Source organism: Hibiscus syriacus, unplaced genomic scaffold (genome assembly GCF_006381635.1).
Source record: "Hibiscus syriacus cultivar Baekdansim isolate YM2019G1 unplaced genomic scaffold, ASM638163v2 tig00020516_pilon, whole genome shotgun sequence".
In the NCBI taxonomy this organism is placed as follows: Eukaryota; Viridiplantae; Streptophyta; class Magnoliopsida; order Malvales; family Malvaceae; genus Hibiscus; species Hibiscus syriacus.
The window spans coordinates 52865-72292 of record NW_024062495.1 but is presented as its reverse complement, the minus strand read 5'-3'; the positions used below and the strand labels follow the sequence as shown (position 1 = coordinate 72292).

General features: G+C 36.5%; 1 protein-coding gene and 1 pseudogene across 1 annotated transcript; one reads left to right on the top strand and one right to left on the bottom strand.

The window, feature by feature from the left end:
• The first annotated feature begins 200 nt into the window (after positions 1–200).
• Positions 201–4883, top strand: LOC120209848 (annotated as a pseudogene).
• A 1053-nt stretch (positions 4884–5936) lies between these two features.
• On the bottom strand, positions 5937–6754 carry LOC120209847 (glutamate receptor 2.7-like). Its single transcript, XM_039208740.1, has 2 exons — positions 6528–6754; positions 5937–6296 (listed from the first exon to the last, which is right to left on the bottom strand). The coding sequence occupies exons 1-2, from the start codon at positions 6750–6752 to the stop codon at positions 5961–5963; spliced, it is 561 nt and encodes a 186-aa protein (XP_039064671.1). The 5' UTR covers positions 6753–6754; the 3' UTR covers positions 5937–5960.
• Between the last annotated feature and the right edge of the window lie 12674 nt (positions 6755–19428).

Sequence of the window (19428 nt, the reverse complement as noted above, 5' to 3'; positions counted from 1 at the left end):
CAGCCCCTCACAGGTTTCCTCCTTTTCACACTGCTAATTTCACTTTTAATTCCCCCCTCAGTTTCTCAGTATCCAAACAGTACAAAAAAATCAGGAAAATCCAATAAGAGTACTGATTTCCCTCTTCTTCTTTTGATTATGTTAATTGTTGAAATTTCAGTCTTTCAGTTAATCTCCATCTTTAAATCACACCAAATGACTGACGCTTGGAGGAATCCAATCAAATCGAGAAGCTCTACGAGTTTGGAGAACGCCTCAACGAGGCCAAGGATAAATCTCAGGTTGGCGCCTCTCCTCTCCTTCCCTCACTCTATGCTCCTAGGGTTTTCCATTTTTCTCTCTTTAACCGGTCTAATTTATGATATAGAATGTGAAAGACTACGAAGGAATCATCGATGCTACGAAAACGAGCATAAAGGCGAAACAATTGGCTGCGCAGCTGATTCCTCGCTTCTTCAAGTTCTTCCCTAACCTTAGCAGCCGTGCTCTTAATGCTCATTTCGATTTGATTGAAGAAGAAGATTTGGCAGTTAGTTCATACTCAATCTTGCGCTCTTTTTACTTTAGTTGGTTACTGAATTTTGGGGTAAAGCTTTAGTTTTAATGTGTTGAATTTTATTAGATTTTGAACTTTTTTGTAGGTACGGGTGCAAGCACTTCGGGGGCTTCCTCTATTTGCAAGGACACGAAGGAGTATATTTCTAAAATAGTAGATATTTTAGGGCAACTCCTTACTGCTGGTAAAAGTGGAATCCTTTTTGATAAATTGTATATATTACTCTATTGTATTAAATAATGTCTTACAATTTTGTATTTTAACTCTTCTTACTCTACTAGAGGAGATTGTGGAGCGTGATGCTGTTCATAAAGCACTAATTTCTGTACTGAGGCAGGATGTGAAAGGTACATTGCATTCTGATAATGTCTGGTAATTGAGTGCATTGATTTATTTTAGTAATGGTGAAATTTGACTATAAGTTAAATATTGCATGTGAGTTGTATAACCAATTTTTTGCAGACTAGAATTTGGTTATATTGCATCTATTTCAGTTTCCTATTATACGGACAAGAAGATGTTTGGGTTCTCTAGGGTAGGTCATGAGCTATGTGAATAAAAGAACTTCGAGCATATACATATAAACTAAAATGCTAAGTTAGATGTAATGGTTATATTGAAAAATGTAATCAACTTTTTTTTAATATGGTTTCATATCCTTGTAAAATGTGGCATGAATCAACATGCACTCTTCATTTGCTGGAATTTTTCATCCTGATTTATCCCTTGATGACTAGATTCTCTTGTGAATGCAGAGTCACTGACAGCATTATTCAAGCACATTTGGAACGTTGAGGACCCTAGTCAAGATGACACTATACGTGACAAGGTTTTGTGCTTCATACGAGATAAGGTGAAGAATGCTTCTTTGTTTGCCCGTTGTTGCTAATCTTGTGCTTTGTTTTCGGATGATAATGAGGGAGAATCAACTATGCTTGTAGGTTTTTCCTCTTAAAGCTGAACTCTTAAGACCCCAGGAAGAAATGGAAAGGCATATTACTGATTTAATTAAAAAGGTACAATTTGGATTTCACTACTTAAGCATTCATCATTGCATCTAGTTCTTTCCTTCTTCCCCATGAATTGTTAACTTTCAATTGGAAGATGCGGGATTGATTTTATTTATTTCCATTGCAGAGTTTAGGGGATGTAACCGGAGCTGAATTCAGAATGTTTATGGACTTCTTAAAAAGTTTGATCATATTTGGGGAGACAGCTCCTCCTGAGCACTTGAAGGAACTTATTGAAATAATTGAAGGGCAGGCTGATTTAGATGCACAGTTTGATGTGAGTTCTTCTTCGCTGAATATCAGTCTGGATCTTTTCTTTATATTGCCTGACTTGATTCTTATGGCGTGTTTCATATACCAAACTACCACTTTTCATAATTTATTGTAGTTATTCTTTAGATTTTATAAAGGATGTGGGGCCATAAAATATAAAAATAGTTGGTCGACATTGTCTAGTTTAGATCCACCATTGCATTGTCATTGTCATGAACTTTATTACTATCAACTTGCTTTTGTATGCAGGTTTTGGATGCAGATCATATAGATAGGTTGATATCATGTCTTTTCATGGCTATTCCATTTTTTGTGGTAAGTACTGATTTGCTATGAATGAGTATCTTCTTTTTATCCATTAAATATTCTTCCTATATATGAACTTAATTAGCTGTCTCTTACCTCTAAATCATTTTTCAGAGGGGTGCATTGGAAGCAATTCCTCAACTACATAAACAAGCACATTTTACCTGTTTTTGATAAGGTATACTAATTTCCAGCAGTACAAAAAGTTGACATGCTAATACCTTGGAATTTTAATGCATGTTGCTGGAAATTCCTTGCTTATTCTATACATCTTAATATTCCCTGAAAATGGGAAATTCCTTGACTATAATTCTTGTGAAACTCTGTTTTGTGAAGGCTCTGGAATGATCCTTTATTTTAGTAGCCAGTACTGTGGTAAGGAATATGTTATAAAATGTCTATGTTACAGCTTCCTGAGGAGCGAAAGCTAGATTTGCTCAAAGGTCTGGCGGAAATTTCTCCTTGCACAACGCCACAGGATTCACGCCAGATTCTTCCTTCTGTTGTCCAGCTTTTAAAGGTATGAGCATACATTTACTAATTATATCTTGTTGACTTGATAGGTTTTTATTTTATTATTGTCTTAAGCATGTTTATATTTATATGGGTTCTGTTATGAATTTTTTCTTTCTCAGAAGTACATGCCTGCGAGGAAGATTGCCGAAGAAACAAACTTTACCTATGTTGAATGCTTGTTGTTTTCATTTCACCACTTAGCTCACAAGGTTTCCTCCCCCTCCAAGTGATCTTTTAAATAAAATTTCCTTCGTCGCCTTTTTGTTCTGTAATTTGTATTGTGTAATGCTTATTTAAATAATATTGTTATGTAGGCTCCCAATGCCACAAATAGTCTATGTGGTTACAAGATTGTGACTGGTCAACCATCAGATAGGCTTGGGGAGGACTTCTCGGAGTACTACAAGGAATTCACCGAGAGGTAATCTAGCTTCTTGTCTCCGTTATGCTATACGTTTTACAAAAATATAAAATAACTGGTTCTTTACTTCTTCCCGTATCTTGAGGAAGGCTTGATCCTGTTTATAACCGTCTTAATTTATTTGTGTTCATTGGCTTAGATTCAGCAGACATCTGCTAGTGACCTATTTCCTTTTTTCCTCCAATTTTGTTGCAAGTTCTGTTCAGTTCCTCAAAAGTTGAAATATATGTTGAATCAATGGATCGGTTTAGATATTTATCGTGACTCCTAATTTAAAGGAAAAAAAATCTATAATCTACCAAATGAACTTAGTATGGTAATGAACAACAATTCTTGTAGAGTTGCCAAAGATATGGCTAATCAACATTTTATCTTCAACACAGAGGTCCAGGTTTTTTGCAAGCTAACTTACAGATCATTCTAGAATGCTCAGATGGAAAGTATCCTCAAATCTATAACCATTTGTTGAATTTATGTCATTTGTTTGTAATTCTTCTTGTTTATTGTAAGTACTTACTTTTTAATGAATGGTGGTCCAGATTGAGTAGTATTGAAGACCTAACGAGGGGCACAATGAAGAAGTTAACTCAAGGAATGGCTGAGCAGAATAAAGCAATGTCGGCTGCTAAAACTGATGAAGCAAAGGATAACATTGTGAGTTTATTCTTAAGATACCCCATGTTTAAGTTTGTTTTCTGCTTCCCTCTTTGGCTTTTATCATTCATTTTCTATTCGCAGAAAACTCAAAAGCAGAATTCCACAACTGGATTGCGTACATGCAATAATATTTAGCTATGACAAAGGTAAAGGGAGTGAAACTTGTCATCTAATTGTATAACATGCGCTATGTGTGTCTAAACTCTCAGCTACTTATCTTTTATTATTTACCTTTTCAGCCCTTACATTCCAAAACACCGGCATTTATTGGAGATAAGAGCGTCAACCTTTCTTGGAAAGAAGCTGTAAAACCCTCTGTACCCTCCAATGCAACTGCAACTGGGTAAGTTTCCTGTTTATTTTGACTGTTGTTTTCTGCTCGTTAGATTTTTTTCTACCTTCATGCGTTTTTGGCTTTACTCAAAACCAGACCCACATGATCTGATGTGGTGATGATGAGCATGCAATGGAACTAATAGAATTGAACCACATAAAACTACATCCTTTTCATACATGTTTCAAGTGGACTCTTGCTATTGTTGAACCCTGAAACAGAACAATTTGAATTGTGCAATTTTTGTGCAGGGTGAAGCGACCTGCTAATGCAGCCAATGGATCTAATAATTTTGCAACAAAGAAGGGCCGGGTAACTGGTGGTATGCCGAACCAGCTTGTTAATAGAGCATTGGAAGGTATATCTTATGGTGGGAGGGGTGGTAGTCGAAGAGGCAGAGGTAGGGGTTGGGGAGGACGTGGAAGAGGAAGAGGCTACCAGTAACACGGAACATAGAATGATGATGATCCAAATTTGAAGAATCTGTTTGTACCTGAAGAACACGCTGCGAAGTCATTGATGTGTTGAAACCTACTTTTTTCGGGACAAGTTTTGTTTGATACCTGATGCTGATGAGTTCCTAGATTCGTGGTGGACAAACAATGAAGTTACGTTGGCTAGTGACTGTGATTCGAGTTTCCGATACCATTAAATTTTATAATGTATTTGAACAAATCATTGCATGTTTTTAGAGTATGGGGATGTTTATAACTTTGTGACAGTAAAGTTAATAGTGACCTAGTTTATCAAGGATGATTATTCAGACCTGGTTATGTAGAATCCCACCTTGGTTAATTTAATTTTGAACTTAACACTGGTTTTGTACATCCTATGATTTCACAACACATATTAATTTGTTTGAATCAGCAACTGCATTTCCTTCTCAGCTGATGTGACCTCAAGATTCTCCATGTTAATGGGAACTGGAGCCTGATCATAATCCCTCCTTGAAGAGCTCCATTCATCAGTATCTGGTGCCTGAGGGGCTGCAGAAAGTTCCCCTTGAACACAAACTTCTCCATTACAAAGATATTTGGCAACTCTAAATGCCTTGATCCAAGCACTGTCATCAACCGGGGACAAGTCGCCGACGTTATTCTCCCCTTGGTGGTGCCAATATTTATTAAGTGAGCAACGAAGAGCAGCAAACAAATGGTAGACGTGACACCAGATAAAATGAAAAGACCCCGGAAGCTGTGGATGCTCAAGCTATCGGTTACGTTGGTCGAACAATCTGATAAAGGAGCAAACCACTTTTCTTCCAATGACTTGAGAGTTCCATCTTCTGATAACCTTAAAATGGCTCTCGAAAAATTTCTAGCTATTGGTGAGCCTTTCTGAAACACCTGCAGATATCGAGTCACAGAAGCTTTTTTTATTATTATTATAGATAGTGCAGCAAAGATACATTGGTAAACGGATGTCAGTAATATTAATTTACTCACAAAGCCTAATCCACCAAATGTGTGTAGGTGAGGAAGTGGTAAATTTCTTGCAGTAATGACACACTTTCCCATATGGCTGTTCAAGAAACGCTGCAGCTATTTGGTTGCTCTGGAATTCCCCTTCATAATTGTATTCGCTGCTAACATTCTCGATATTATAACTTTTAAACTCGAATACCTCCTCCAATTAGTTTCTCACAAATGAATCACCGTCACAGCCGATCTTCACGTTGGCCCTCTTTAGCCATTCGATATCCGTAACATTCGGTTCTAATCGCTGCATGGTGAGCATCGAGGTTAGACTAGCAGTGTAGCTTGAGTTTAAAATCAACACAACAAACAGCCACACCACAACCACCACTCTATTCAGATTACTGTAAAGTCTCTCCCCTACAAAGAGTTAAACAATGGCAAATTATGATTTGTTTTAGCCCCATAAATACTAAAAAAGGCTGTTGCAGTGGAACTTACTGTGACCAAAGAAAAGGTAGGAGAAAGTGAACCAAAGTGCTGTGCCAATCTGATTGTTCCATGGTCCTTTAAATTCGGGATTTGACTGGTGTTCCAAGAACCAAACTATGAACATTGTGTACATTAAGATTGCACCAGTAACCAACCACATTTCTGTGGTGAAAGGCTTGAGGAACATCCATGCCGAGTCCTCTGGCTTCACCGGAACTATCATTGATAGCCCAGATACTGCATATGGCTGTGTAATTTCAACGTAATCTGTTCTTCTTGCTAGTATAGTTATGTCGCCGACGGCTGCATCGTAAGTCTTCCCATTGATTTTGGTACACACACAAGAAAATGATCTTATTAGAGACAAAACAAGAATATAAATCATGTAGGTGACTGTCATAGTTTCTTTTTCACATCATTTTCCAAGTCTCATGAAACTCAAATTTGACAACGACATTTCCTGCAAGTATAATTGAATGATAAATAATTTCAAGAACCAGTTCATCATATATATATATATATATAGATAAACAAAGGGTATTATTACCTTATTGTAGACTTTGTGAACCAGTTCATCATATGTGCCATCGTGGGGATCAAATTGAAAAGGCAAAGCATAATCAAGAACACTTAGAACTTTATAGAAAAGTTCAATGCAGAAACCACCATAGTTCTTCATACCTGAATACTTACCATCTTCAACCTTAACAAATTTCTCGAATGATGTTCTTGCCGGAACTCCGATGATCATTTGATTCATACTTGTAGGCATTGCCCATCCTTTAGGAACTAAATTTGAATTACCAGGCCAAGTGACTACCAGTAAAACCTGCAGATATATTATCACCAACATAACCAGTTCCATTTTGCTTTACAAAGTTCCTTGAGAATCCAGTCCCTCGTAACAAGAAATCCAACTCTTTATACTTTTTCCGACCACATTTACTATCCTTAATATCGGGTCGTATGATAGCTTGCGTTCATCGAAGCGGATTTCACCGCTTAAAACGGTGAAATTGCTTGATAATATATTTTTCAACAATGCATTTGGGTTGTTTTCTTTACTTCTAAATCTCTCCATGGCCTGCTTGATGGTTCCAATGCTATCATATGCTCGTAAGGAGTTGATGCTCGGTTGAAAGTTATCTTCCTCTGGATTTTCGATTCGGAAAGTTCTTCGGAACTGGGGATAGAATGTTTTGTAAAGATCAGTATCCTCAGAATAATAGGCCTTAATTCCTAAATTGCCTTCCATGGAGGAAATCACTGAACTGTTAAACGAGTCAATGTAACTCGATATTGTATCCGTCAGGAATTTAAATAGCGTTCGTAGTCGTGTTTTCGGTCGCTTCATGTTTATAGCGGTTGCGGACATAACGTATGCCATCGCGTTCACTGCAGGTGTCTCGGTCGTGATTTGTTTTTTAAATTCGTACAACTTATCCTAAAATATAATAATTATAGTTATAATTTTAAAGAGTCATTATTATTTAAAGAAATAAGACTATCAGCATAGAAAAAGCTCTAAAAAAAATTAAAATAGACAAATAAATTACTCATTATGATTCGCTTACGAAAATTAACATATTATAACTTACTAAAATAAACATGTGTAAAATAAAAGATCCAAATCAGAAGATCAACAAAGTCTTGAAAAGTGACTAAATTGCAACACACATAAAAATTGGAGACCAAATTAAAATACATAAAAGTATCAATCAGGGGACTAAACTGAAATTTACAAATGGAAAGGGTCTCATAGAGAGATTTACCCATGCGCCGAATTCATGAAACCCCTACCTCTAAAAACGGCGCCGCATATATGGTTGTTTATAATTCAAACCCACATTTCATTTCTTCTTTTTGCTCAAAGCCAAGGAAAATCCACATGCTCTAATATAGCCCCTTTTGCCGTGTAGTCCATCGGTCATGGACATCGACGAAGGCCGAACACGGTGGTCGAAGATGATCTAAAAGTCTCAGAAGACTCGTATTGTTCCCCCAAACTCGAATCTAAAGCTCATTTTTTCTAAAACCAAACAACAAGCCCTAGATCTAAGAAATTACCTTTCAGTAATTTGAATTCCAATGACCCTCAAGCTTCCCAGTTACTCATGATGAAGGTGAGTTCTCCTATTTTTTTTTTCATTTTTTTTATTTCGAATCACCCTATTTTTTTGTTGTAACGAAAAATAATGGGAATAGAGGGCCATTATCACCGTGATCGGCTATTACCCGTTAAGTTATGGACGCTATCGGCCACTATTGGTGTGATTCCGCGTTCATACAGCTATTTTGGGTAGTATCGATTTTGGACGACGGTGCTACCGTAAAATAGCGACTGTTATAACATTTTCGTTCCGCTATTTTAAACCATGGTATCAGTAACTATCCAAGCTGAGTCTCTTCCCACGAGTCCAATTTCTTGGCCTTTTCGAATAAATAAATAGTCATTGGTAATGATGACTGAAGAACAATGAAAACTCGAGATTGATGGTTGAGTGGGAGAGTAGCTTCATCAACTCCTCTTGGACAACATGGATTTGAAAGAGAAGAAAACGACGGAAGAACCAATCGATATTCGATCTCTGAGCTGACATCCGAAGAGCTTCAGATAAAAGCAATAACTTCCCAGTATCACCACCAAAGGCATTGTCTTCATAAATCACAATGACCCTTTTCCAGTTGAATGAATTAACGATGCTTGCAATGCATTTCATTTGCTGATAATCACCATTAGCCGTCGTTAACAAGTAAGGCCTCATAGAGGCGGATAATGATGGTGTGATGGCAGGTGTCGCGAAGGTAAGGACCGGAACTTGAGCTCGGTGTCATGGACATAACGTCTCAGCTCTGTTGTTATGTCATGCGGCACTTGAATGGGACAACTTCCACACAAGTCAGCCTTTCCCAACATAGATCCATGCCTCGAATTAACTCTTCAGGAAGCCAAGTCACATTGGCTGATAATCAATCCTCAATTCATTAGTCAATCCCACAGTATACTATCCGAACAAACAAGCCACACATTAGTCTCGTGCCACAATATAATTCCAAAGCCACAAGTACTCTTGGAAGAGAGATCTCGCGGGGCATAGCGAATGCTAGATGGCAACCCCACTCCTTAACCAAGAGCATGATATAGGGCCCACTGGCCCCAAACCATCCATAGGTATCATCCTAGAGAGACATCGTACCATCCACTTGGTCCCAATGCCTGCACACCTAGGTTCCTCATGAACCTAGGAGAAGGTCGCTTACACCATGGTAGTTCCACATGCTAGCTCAGGGTGAGGGGATGGTGGAGACCCAACACCATATCACTTCCCCCCTAAAGAGCTAAAGAAACTTACCAGCTGTGACACCAGTACCCGTTGGAATGTGTGAACTGAGGCCATTACCCTGACATGCCCTCCATCTTCATTCTTCAAGCTTTTCCTTATCTCATAGTTGCAACTACTTGGCCCGCCATCGAGTTACTGTCGGGGTAATCTCCTGGAAATGAGATGTCCCCGACATTCTCCCCTACTCACTTTCGTTGATGTCCTCATCGACACTAAAACCATATCTTAGTTAACTTATTGCAAAGAGTTGACCCTTCTCATGAGGTCCATCTCTTGCCCTCAAGAACTAAGATCAGGATTCGTTCCACGGGACACCAAACTCAGAGCTTTGGGTAGAGTAAACCCACCTACTTTCATTTTTCTCTCATTGCCATTGAGCCTGTTCTCTTTAAGGATATAACATTGAGGAACCATTGTTGTTACGTCTAACATGTTGAACACCATCACATATTCTAAACCATATAACATATCACTCGGTGTGTTACCCCTCACATACATATCACTTTGTGGCATTTTAAACAATGTGTCACATATGACACGATCCATGTAATCAATCCCAAAGTACCATTTAGCTCAAAACATATGAGCATTCAATTATGTTAGACATGTCCCAACTCAAGTCCTCTCGGTCCTTTGTAAATGCTATGCCTAAATTTTGTCCACTTGGCTCACGATTTCTCACCTGTAACATTCTCGACTAAGGATACTAGCTCACCCACTTTTATTCTTGTTTAAGCCTTACTTAATAGTAATGATATACCTGCTCAAACACTAAACACTACACCACCACTAACAAACACATTTATTAGCCCAATAATTATAATACGACTCACAATACACCATCTCAAGAACATTTGCTAATATAAATATAACGCAAATTGACATACCTCATACCAAGATACCAAAGAACTTAAGTTTACCATTCTCTATGAATCCCACTTGTTGACATCATGCCAAGTGATTTACCTTGTCCAAACCATTCTTTCAAATCTGTATCCTGCAACTTCATCTTATCCCCCACTTATTCTCATGATGGCCTCATCATGAACAACTTTTACTATACAACTCAACCTTTGATAGCCCCTCATTCTCCTCCGCTCGAACTCATGATGACCTCTTAATGAACATCCTTGTGCCTCATTCCCATGAATTGTACACTCAATGCACCCATGCATGCCTTTATCTTTGCATTCTTCTCAAACAACTGAATATGCTCCTGATGCTCTTCCATGAAAGGGTTAAATATCATTATATCATATAAGTAGATGACTACGAATTTGTCAAGGCAGCCATGGAACACCGAGTCACACAAGTCAGTTTCAGTTTATCCCCTTGGGCATCCTCACCTGATGGTATCTTGACCTGAGATCAAATTTGTGAAATACTTGGCACTGTTCCACTGGTCAAATAAATCGGCAACTAGAAGAATGGGTTATTTATTTCTGATAGTCACTTTATTAATGCCCTATAATCCACGCACAATATCAAATTCCCATTATATTTCTTTTGGACAACATTGACGCCCGAAAGATGATTTCGAGGGTCAAAAGACACTGGCTTGAAGCAACCCAACCCACTACATTTCTAACTTAGCTAGCTCTGTACGACGCATTCGAAAAGGGCGTTTCGTATGAGGCTTTACTTTCGGGACTAACTCAATCTCATGGTCCACCTACATTTTAGGTAGCAACTCTTTCGGTAAATTATCGGGCGTTACATCCTCAAAATTCTTTAACACTTCTTGAACACCCGCAGGCACCTTACCAGAGTTGGCATCCTCCTTGGAAACTGGGAAGACCAAGAATAAAGGCTATCCCTTCTTCCCTCTTTTCTTAACCTGGATATCTGATAGTACTTTATTCCCGAGCCATAGAAGAATCGTAGTTGGCTGTTGTGATCGTCGGCGCACCCTATGGCACAACGGAAACAAAACTCGACGGTCTCACCAGCGATCCAAGTACGAAAAACTAAAATCGGGAGGAAGAGATGCGAATACTTACAGTGGGTTCCTAGAAAAATAGTAAGGACAACAGTGAATACTGGTGGTGTAGTTCGGTTCAAATCGTAAGCCTCCACGAAATCACGTCTCGGTCTCTACTCAGTTCACCCGATTGAGAGCAATCTTTGTTTTCCCCAAAATATTTTTTGAGAGAAAACGGCTGAAGGTTTTGTGTGTGTGTTGTAAAATGGCTGCTAGACCCAATACACCCTTTTATAGCCAAGTTACCCTAATCATATTAGGGTTTTATTATTTTAAATTAATTAAATCTATATTTAATTAATTGGAATTTAATAATCCTTTTATATCCAAGTTACCCTAATCATATTAGGGATTATTATTTCAAATTAATTAAATCTATATTTAATTAATTGAAATTAAATATTCAGGATTATTAAAACATATATATTTAATTAACTCTAGATATATATTTTAGTAACGTACAACAAATTGTACATCTTTGCTCGTTTCAATCCTAGGGTGTGACCTTGTAGGTTCTTGTAACGTTAGTAGTAATTATTAGAACAATTCTAATATTACATACAATGAGTGACATCTAGCAATATATCATTGTCACCTAAGTTACAAGAAAATATGATTCAACATATCATCTTGGTGATTAACTCTTTTATGTATTACATCCTTATGTCCTTTATATCTAGAATAGGCACAAGTCTTGGAATAGTCACACTTGTATAGCCCATCTATTGTTTCTTGATATCTAGAGCAGACTGTAATTAATGAATAGTTTATGATATCTCATATCAACTTATTCGAGCATGGCAATGCATTTCTAGTCTTACTCAATCAAGTGGCCTGTGATATATTTCCTATTATGTAAGAAGAACAAATTCTATCTTAATCATACACACCCACTACATATATTAAGATATATTCAATAACAGTCTTTATAGAGAAACCAGTTACGGAGCTTGTTTAGATGCATCAAAACATACAACAATATATGTTGGGACATTATTGATCTCAAGTATGAGGATCATACATATAGTCATCACCATGAGCAATGTTATGACTGTCACATAATAATCCAAGACATATGCTCATGGTCGGTCAATACAATACATTTTTCTCTAACAATATAATCATGTATCAATTCTGACATCTCTATGTCAATGACAACTCATTGTCATCAATCAATAACATGTTAGTCTTAAGCGTATTATTATTGTCCATGCCCATAATAATACTTGACTAGTGATCTTTTAATAATAACAATTAGTCATTATATGGACTTTATTATCTTCCAGTTTATGTTAAACACATATATATAAAAATGAAAATAATAGCGACAATGCATTTATTCAATAAAATCGGTAAATAAAAGTATTATTATAATCATTATATGATTAGTCTTTGGGCATACTCTAAGAATCTCACACTAGCACTAAGACCAATCACTCACATATCTAATACCGAGTGGCTAAGTGTGACGATCATGCCTCTGCTGTGTAATAGGATTCGTCAAGGGATCATCAATGTTGTCATCCATGTGTACTCTACATATTTCCACATCTCCTCGATCAATGATATCTCGAATGAGATGAAAGCGCCTAAGAATATGTTTGGATCGTTGATGAGATATGGGTTCCTTTGCTTGTGCAATGGCTCCATTATTGTCACAACGGAGTTCTACAATATCTGATATGCTGAGAACAACCCCTAATTCTGATATGAACTTCTTGATCCAAACAACCTCTTTTGCTACTTCACTGGCTGCAATGTATTCAACCTCTGTTGTAGAATCAGCTACTGTGTCTTGCTTCAAACTTTTCCAGCTCACAGCACCTCCATTAAGACAAAACACAAAACCCGATTGTGATCATGAGTCATCCTTGTCACTTTGGAAGTTGCATCAGTATAACTTTTTATACTAAGCTCTTCCTCCCCTCCATAGACAAGAAATTTATCCTTAGTTCTTCTTAAGTACTTAAGGATATTTTTTAACCACAACCCAATGATTTTCACTAGGGTTTGCTTGATACCGACTCATCATGCTTAAAGCATACGATACATCTGGTCGAGTACATATCATGGTATACATGATAGAACCAATAGATGAAGCATATAGAATCTTATTCATCAGTTCTCTTTCTTATGGAGTTGAAGGACACATTTCCTTTGAAAGAGAAATGCCATGCCTCATAGGCAAAAATCCTTTCTTGGATTCTTCCATACTGAACCTTTTCAACACTTTTTCTATATATGTACTTTGATTTAGACCTAGAAGTCGTCTTGATCTATGTCTATAGATCTTAACTCCTAAGATATGCGCTGCCTCACCCAAATCTTTCATAGAAAAACAACTACTTAACCAAGTCTTAACATACTGCAAAGTAGGTATATCATTTCCTATGATGAGTATGTCATCTACATACAAGATTAGAAAAAAAAACAATGCTCCTACTAGCCTTCTTATAAACATAAGGCTCATCTTTATTTATGATAAAACCAAACTCTTTGATTGCATCATTGAAACGAAGATTCCAGCTTTGAGAACTTGCTTTAGTCCATAAATAGACCTCTGTAGCTTACAAACCTTTCCAGTATTTACTGGAAAGAAAAAACCTTCTGGTTGTATCATATGCATATCCTCTTCAAGTTTTCCATTAAGGAAGGCAGTTTTGACGTCCATTTGCCAGATTTCATAATCATGGAATGTAGCTATTGTGAGCAAGATCCGGATGGACTTAAACATAGCTACAGGGGAGAATGTTTCGTCATAGTCTACACCATGAACTTGTCGAAAACCTTTAGCGACTAATTTCCCCTTGTATGTTTGTACATTACCATCTATGTCAGTTTTCTTCTTGAAAACCCATTTACACCCTATAGGTTTGACCCCTTCAGGTGGTTCAACCAAAGTCCATACTTGGTTTATTGACATGGAATCCATCTCAGATCTCATGGCTTCAAGACATTTCTCAGAGTCTGGGCTAAACACTGTCTCTTGATAAGTCATGGGCTCATCTTGATCCATAAGAAGAACATCTCTATGTGTCGTAACGAGAAATCCAAATCTCTCAGGTGCACGATGTTCCCTTGTGGATCTACGCAGTGATTGTGTTTCTAAATCTGTTGAATGCTCCTCAACAACTTGTGAAACATGCTCAACTTCAGGTTTATTTATTTGTTGCTCTTGAACTTATTAAAGTTCAATATTTCTACCCTTCCCTTTCTTTGAGAGAAATTATCTTTCGAGAAAAACTTCTGTTCGAGCAATAAACACTTTGTTCTCGTTAGGGTTGAAGAAATAGTATCCCTTAGTTTCTTTAGGATATCCAACAAATATATACTTATGAGATTTAGGTTCAAGTTTTGTAGACATCTGATGTTTTATATAAGCTTCACAACCCTAAATCTTCATAAAATACATACTAGGACGTTTCCAGTCCATAACTCGTACGATGTCTTTTGAATCGATTTAGATGGAACACGATTTAGTGTGAAAGCGGCTGTTTTAAGTGCATGTCCCCAAAAAGAAGTCGAAAGATCACTATGACTTATCATCGATCGAACCATGTCTAACAGTGTTTGATTTCTTCTTTTAGAAACTCTATTCCAATGTGGTCTACCAAGTGGTGTAAGCTGTGAGACAATCCCACATTCTTTTAGGAGTTCATCAAACTCTATGCTTAAGTATTCTCCACCTCGATCTGATCGAAGTGCCTTAATATTCTTGCCTAGTTGATTTTGTACTTCATTTTTAAATTCCTTAAACTTTTCAAGGGCTTCAGATTTATGACATATAAGATAAATATACCATACCGACTGAAGTCATCGGTGAAAGTAATGAAGTAATGGAATCCACCTCTGGCTTGTGTATTCATTGGTCCAAATACATCACTATATATTAACCCCAATAAATAACTTGCTCACTCACCTTTACTATTAAAAGGAGCTTTATTTATTTTTCTCAACAAGCAAGATTCACATACATCATATTGTTCGAAAACAAATGAATCTAAGAATCCATCTTTATTGAGTTTTGATATATGTTTCTCACTTATATGGCCTAAACGACAATGCCAAAGATAAGTTTGATTCGAGTAATTTTTTTGATCTCTTAGTATTTATGTTATAAATGGTGTTTTCTTGATCCAAAATATAGAGACCATTAACCAATTGTGCCGAACCATAAAAACACTATCGAGATAAAAAGAACAACAATTATTCTTCAAAGCCAATCTTGTCCAAACAAGAAATATAAACAATTTTCTTAGTCAAACTAGGCACATAATAACAATCCTCTAAATTTAAATCAAGTCCACTAGGCAAAGATAAAACATATGTCCCTATAGATAATGCAACAACTCTTGCTCCATTTCCCACTCGTAGGTCCACGTCTCCTTTAGCCATATTCCTTCTCTTTTGCAGTCCCTGTACAGAAGTACAAATATGAGAACCATAACCGGTATCTAATACCCAAGAAGTAGATGTTGACAAATTAACATCAATAACATAAATACCTGAAACAAAAGTTCCGTTTGCTTTTGCCTTCTTGACCTCTTCAAGGTAAACAGGGTAGTTTCTCTTCCAGTGTCCGGTCTTATCACAATGGAAACATTTTCCTTATTTTCTAACTCCCCCTTTGGGTTTCAATGCATTTTTCCCTTTTGGTTTGGTCTTACCATTGCCCTTAGACTTTTCCACTACCTTTTTTTCCCTTTCCTTTGTCCTTGTGGACCATCAGAATGGCTTAGGTCCAAACTTTTTCATGTTACTTTCAGCATTTCGTAACATGTCAAGTAACTATGGCAAAGTCTTGTTAATTTTATTCATGTTGAAATTAAGGACAAATTGGCTAAAGCTATCTGGAAACGATTGTAGGATAACATCGGTAGCCAATTCATCTTTGAGATGAAATCCCAATTTTTCCAACGTTTGGATGTAGCCCATCATCTTGATGACATGAGCTCCTACAGGAGTTCCCTCTGCCATTTTGCATTGAAATAGAGCTTTAGAGGTCTCATATCTCTCTTGACGTGATTGCCCTTCATATATTTCTTTGAGATTTTGAATCATCTCATATGCAACCATGTCCTCATGTTGCTTCTGAAGCTCAGGAGTCATGGTGGCAAGCATTAGACATCCAACATCTAACATATCATCCATATGTTTCTTGAATTTGTCTTTGTCAGCTTTTGAAGCATTAACTGCCGGTTCATCAGGAACAGGTTCCTCAATGACATATTCATTCCTTTCCTGTTTGAGAACAATTCTCAAATTACGAAACCAGTCAAGGAAGTTTATGCCATTAAGTCTATCCTTCTCAAGGAGTAATCGCAGTGATAAAGTGTTGTTTGCCATTAAATCTACAACAATGGGAATATTAAAGTAAGTAAATTTTCAGAATTAAAATTTATAAATAGGACTTTATTTACAAATTACTCCCACTATTTTATTCAAAATTAAAAACCCTATTTGTTTTAATTTCAAAAAAAATCAACGAAATTTTTTCTAGTGGGTAAGGATCCATAATAAATCAATTTCCTAAATCAGCTTTGGCTTTTCTTTTTGGATAGTGATTATTTAGGTAAGTAACACTTGACTAGTTACATCTCATGTAACTCCTCATTTTTGGTGAACAACTTTTGTTCAAGTCATCTAATGACTTATCCAAATATTTAATCTATAGGTTTCTAATACTATTAGAATAACCTAGATAAGTTATTACCAATATTTCAACCGGTGAATATCACTTGCTTATTCTTCACGTTTAACCAAGATATATTTATATGCCAATGCTTTGGCAAAGCCCACACAATATCGATCAAAGCCTTAACGAGGGTAAATATTGGACGGTTAAGTTAACTTAGATTATAAAGAGGGATTTGTGTAATTATCTCATCATTGTTCGTTTTAATATTAGGCCCTTATTGATCTCATCAATAATTATTCTTATTATATCATTTGATGCATTGCATACATAAATATAACAATAAATAAGATGCAATGGTTATAGCCCAAACCAATGACTAAGGTGGCTCATCCCAAGCTAATGGGAGAACCAAGAACCCTAAAGCCTAAGACTCCTCTATAGGCATCTTATCGCCATTCTTTTGCTCCTTGTGAATCTTCATAGATTTACAATTTTAAAAGAAACTCATTTTACATACGAGGGAGTAAGATGAAAAGAGAAATACAACATAGATATAGAAAGACACGACTCGCAGACCGTATTTCAAAATAAACCATTGTGAATTGAACAAGGGCTATAACCATGCATATCAAACACCGTGCAAAACAAACATATCATATATATATATATATATATATATATATATATACACGTTGTTACGCCTTTTTTAAAAATATTAATATGGGCCTTCAATTTGTACTGTTGATGAGGGGTCAAGGGGCGAAGCCCCTAGCGCACTTAGGCCGTCGCGGTACGGCCGGTAGGATTTTTTTAAAAAAAATAGTACTTCTGTTTTCATGGAAAAACTTCACGAATTAATAACAATTATCAACAGAATCACGCTTTTGGGATTTTCAATCCCGAAGGTTTTCTACATCGGAACAACCATTGTTCCACTACCAAACGCGATATGCTATCACACTCCCATAAATCATCCAGTAACAAATCGATTGAAAAACATATTAACAAATTAACATATTAATCGTTGCGGGTATTAATTCGAACAATGATATCAACATATTTACTGAAATTGATAAAACTAGAACATGCATCTCATACATATCGCATCAACCAATAATTTAACCCAAAATCAGATCGTACAAGTGGCTCTGATGCCACTGTTGGGACCGTCGGCGCACCCTATGACACAGCGAAAACAAAACGCGACAGTCTCACCAGCGATCCAAGTACGAAAAACTAAAATCGGGAGGAAGAGATGTGAATACATACAGTGGGTTCCTTGAAAAACAGCAAGGACAACAGTGAATACTGGTGGTGTAGTTCGGTTCGAATCGTAAGCCTCCACGAAATCACGTCTGGGCCTTTACTCAGTTCACCCGATTGAGAGCAATCTTTGTTTTCCCTAAAACATTTTTTAGAGAAAACAACTGAAGGTTTTGTGTGTGTGTTGTAAAACGGCTGCTAGACCCAACACACCCTTTTATAGCCAAGTTACCCTAATCATATTAGGGTTTTATTATTTCAAATTAATTAAATCTATATTTAATTAATTGGAATTTAATAATCCTTTTATATCCAAGTTACCCTAATCATATTAGGGATTTTATTATTTCAAATTAATTAAATCTATATTTAATTAATTGAAATTAAATATTCGGGATTATTAAAACATATATTTAATTAACTCTAGATATATATTTTAGTAACGTACAACAAATTGTTCATCTTTTCTCGTTTCAATCCTAGGGTGTGACCATGTAGGTTCTTGTAACGTTAGAAGTAATTATTAGAACAATTCTAATATTACATACAATGAGTGACATCTAGCAATATATCATTGTCACATAAGTTACAAGAAAATATGATTCGATATATCATCTTGGTGATTAACTCTTTTATGTATTACATCCTTATGTCCTTTATATCTAGAATAGGCACAAGTCTTGGAATAGTCACACTTGTATAGCCCATCTATTGTTTCTTGATATCTAGAGTAGACTGTAATTAATGAATAGTTTATGATATCTCATATCAACTTATTCGAGAATGGCCATACGTTTCTAGTCTTACTCAATCAAGTGGCCTGTGATATATTTCCTATTATGTAGGAAGGAAAAATTCTATCTTAATCATACACACCCACTACATATATTGAGATATATTAAATAACAGTCTTTATAGAGCAACCAGTTACGGAGCTTGTTTAGCTGCATCAAAACATACAACAATATATGTTGGGATAATATTGATCTCAAGTATGAGGATCATACATATAGTTATCACCATGAGAAATGTTATGATTGCCACACAATAATCCAAGACATATGCTCATGGTCGGTCAATCCAATACATTGTCCTCTAACAATATAATCATGTATCAATTCTGACATCTCTATGTCAATGACAACTCGTTGTCATCAATCAATAACATGTTAGTCTTAAGCGTATTATTATTGTCCATGCCCATAATAATACTTGACTAGGG

Excerpts from the sequence above, each read along its gene's own strand:
- LOC120209847 (XM_039208740.1), bottom strand. The coding sequence starts at position 6,752 with ATGCCTACAAGTATGAATCAAATGATCATCGGAGTTCCGGCAAGAACA. Across the intron at positions 6,297-6,527 it reads TTCACAAAGTCTACAATAAG|ACTTACGATGCAGCCGTCGG; the intron begins GTAATAATACCC and ends ATCAATGGGAAG.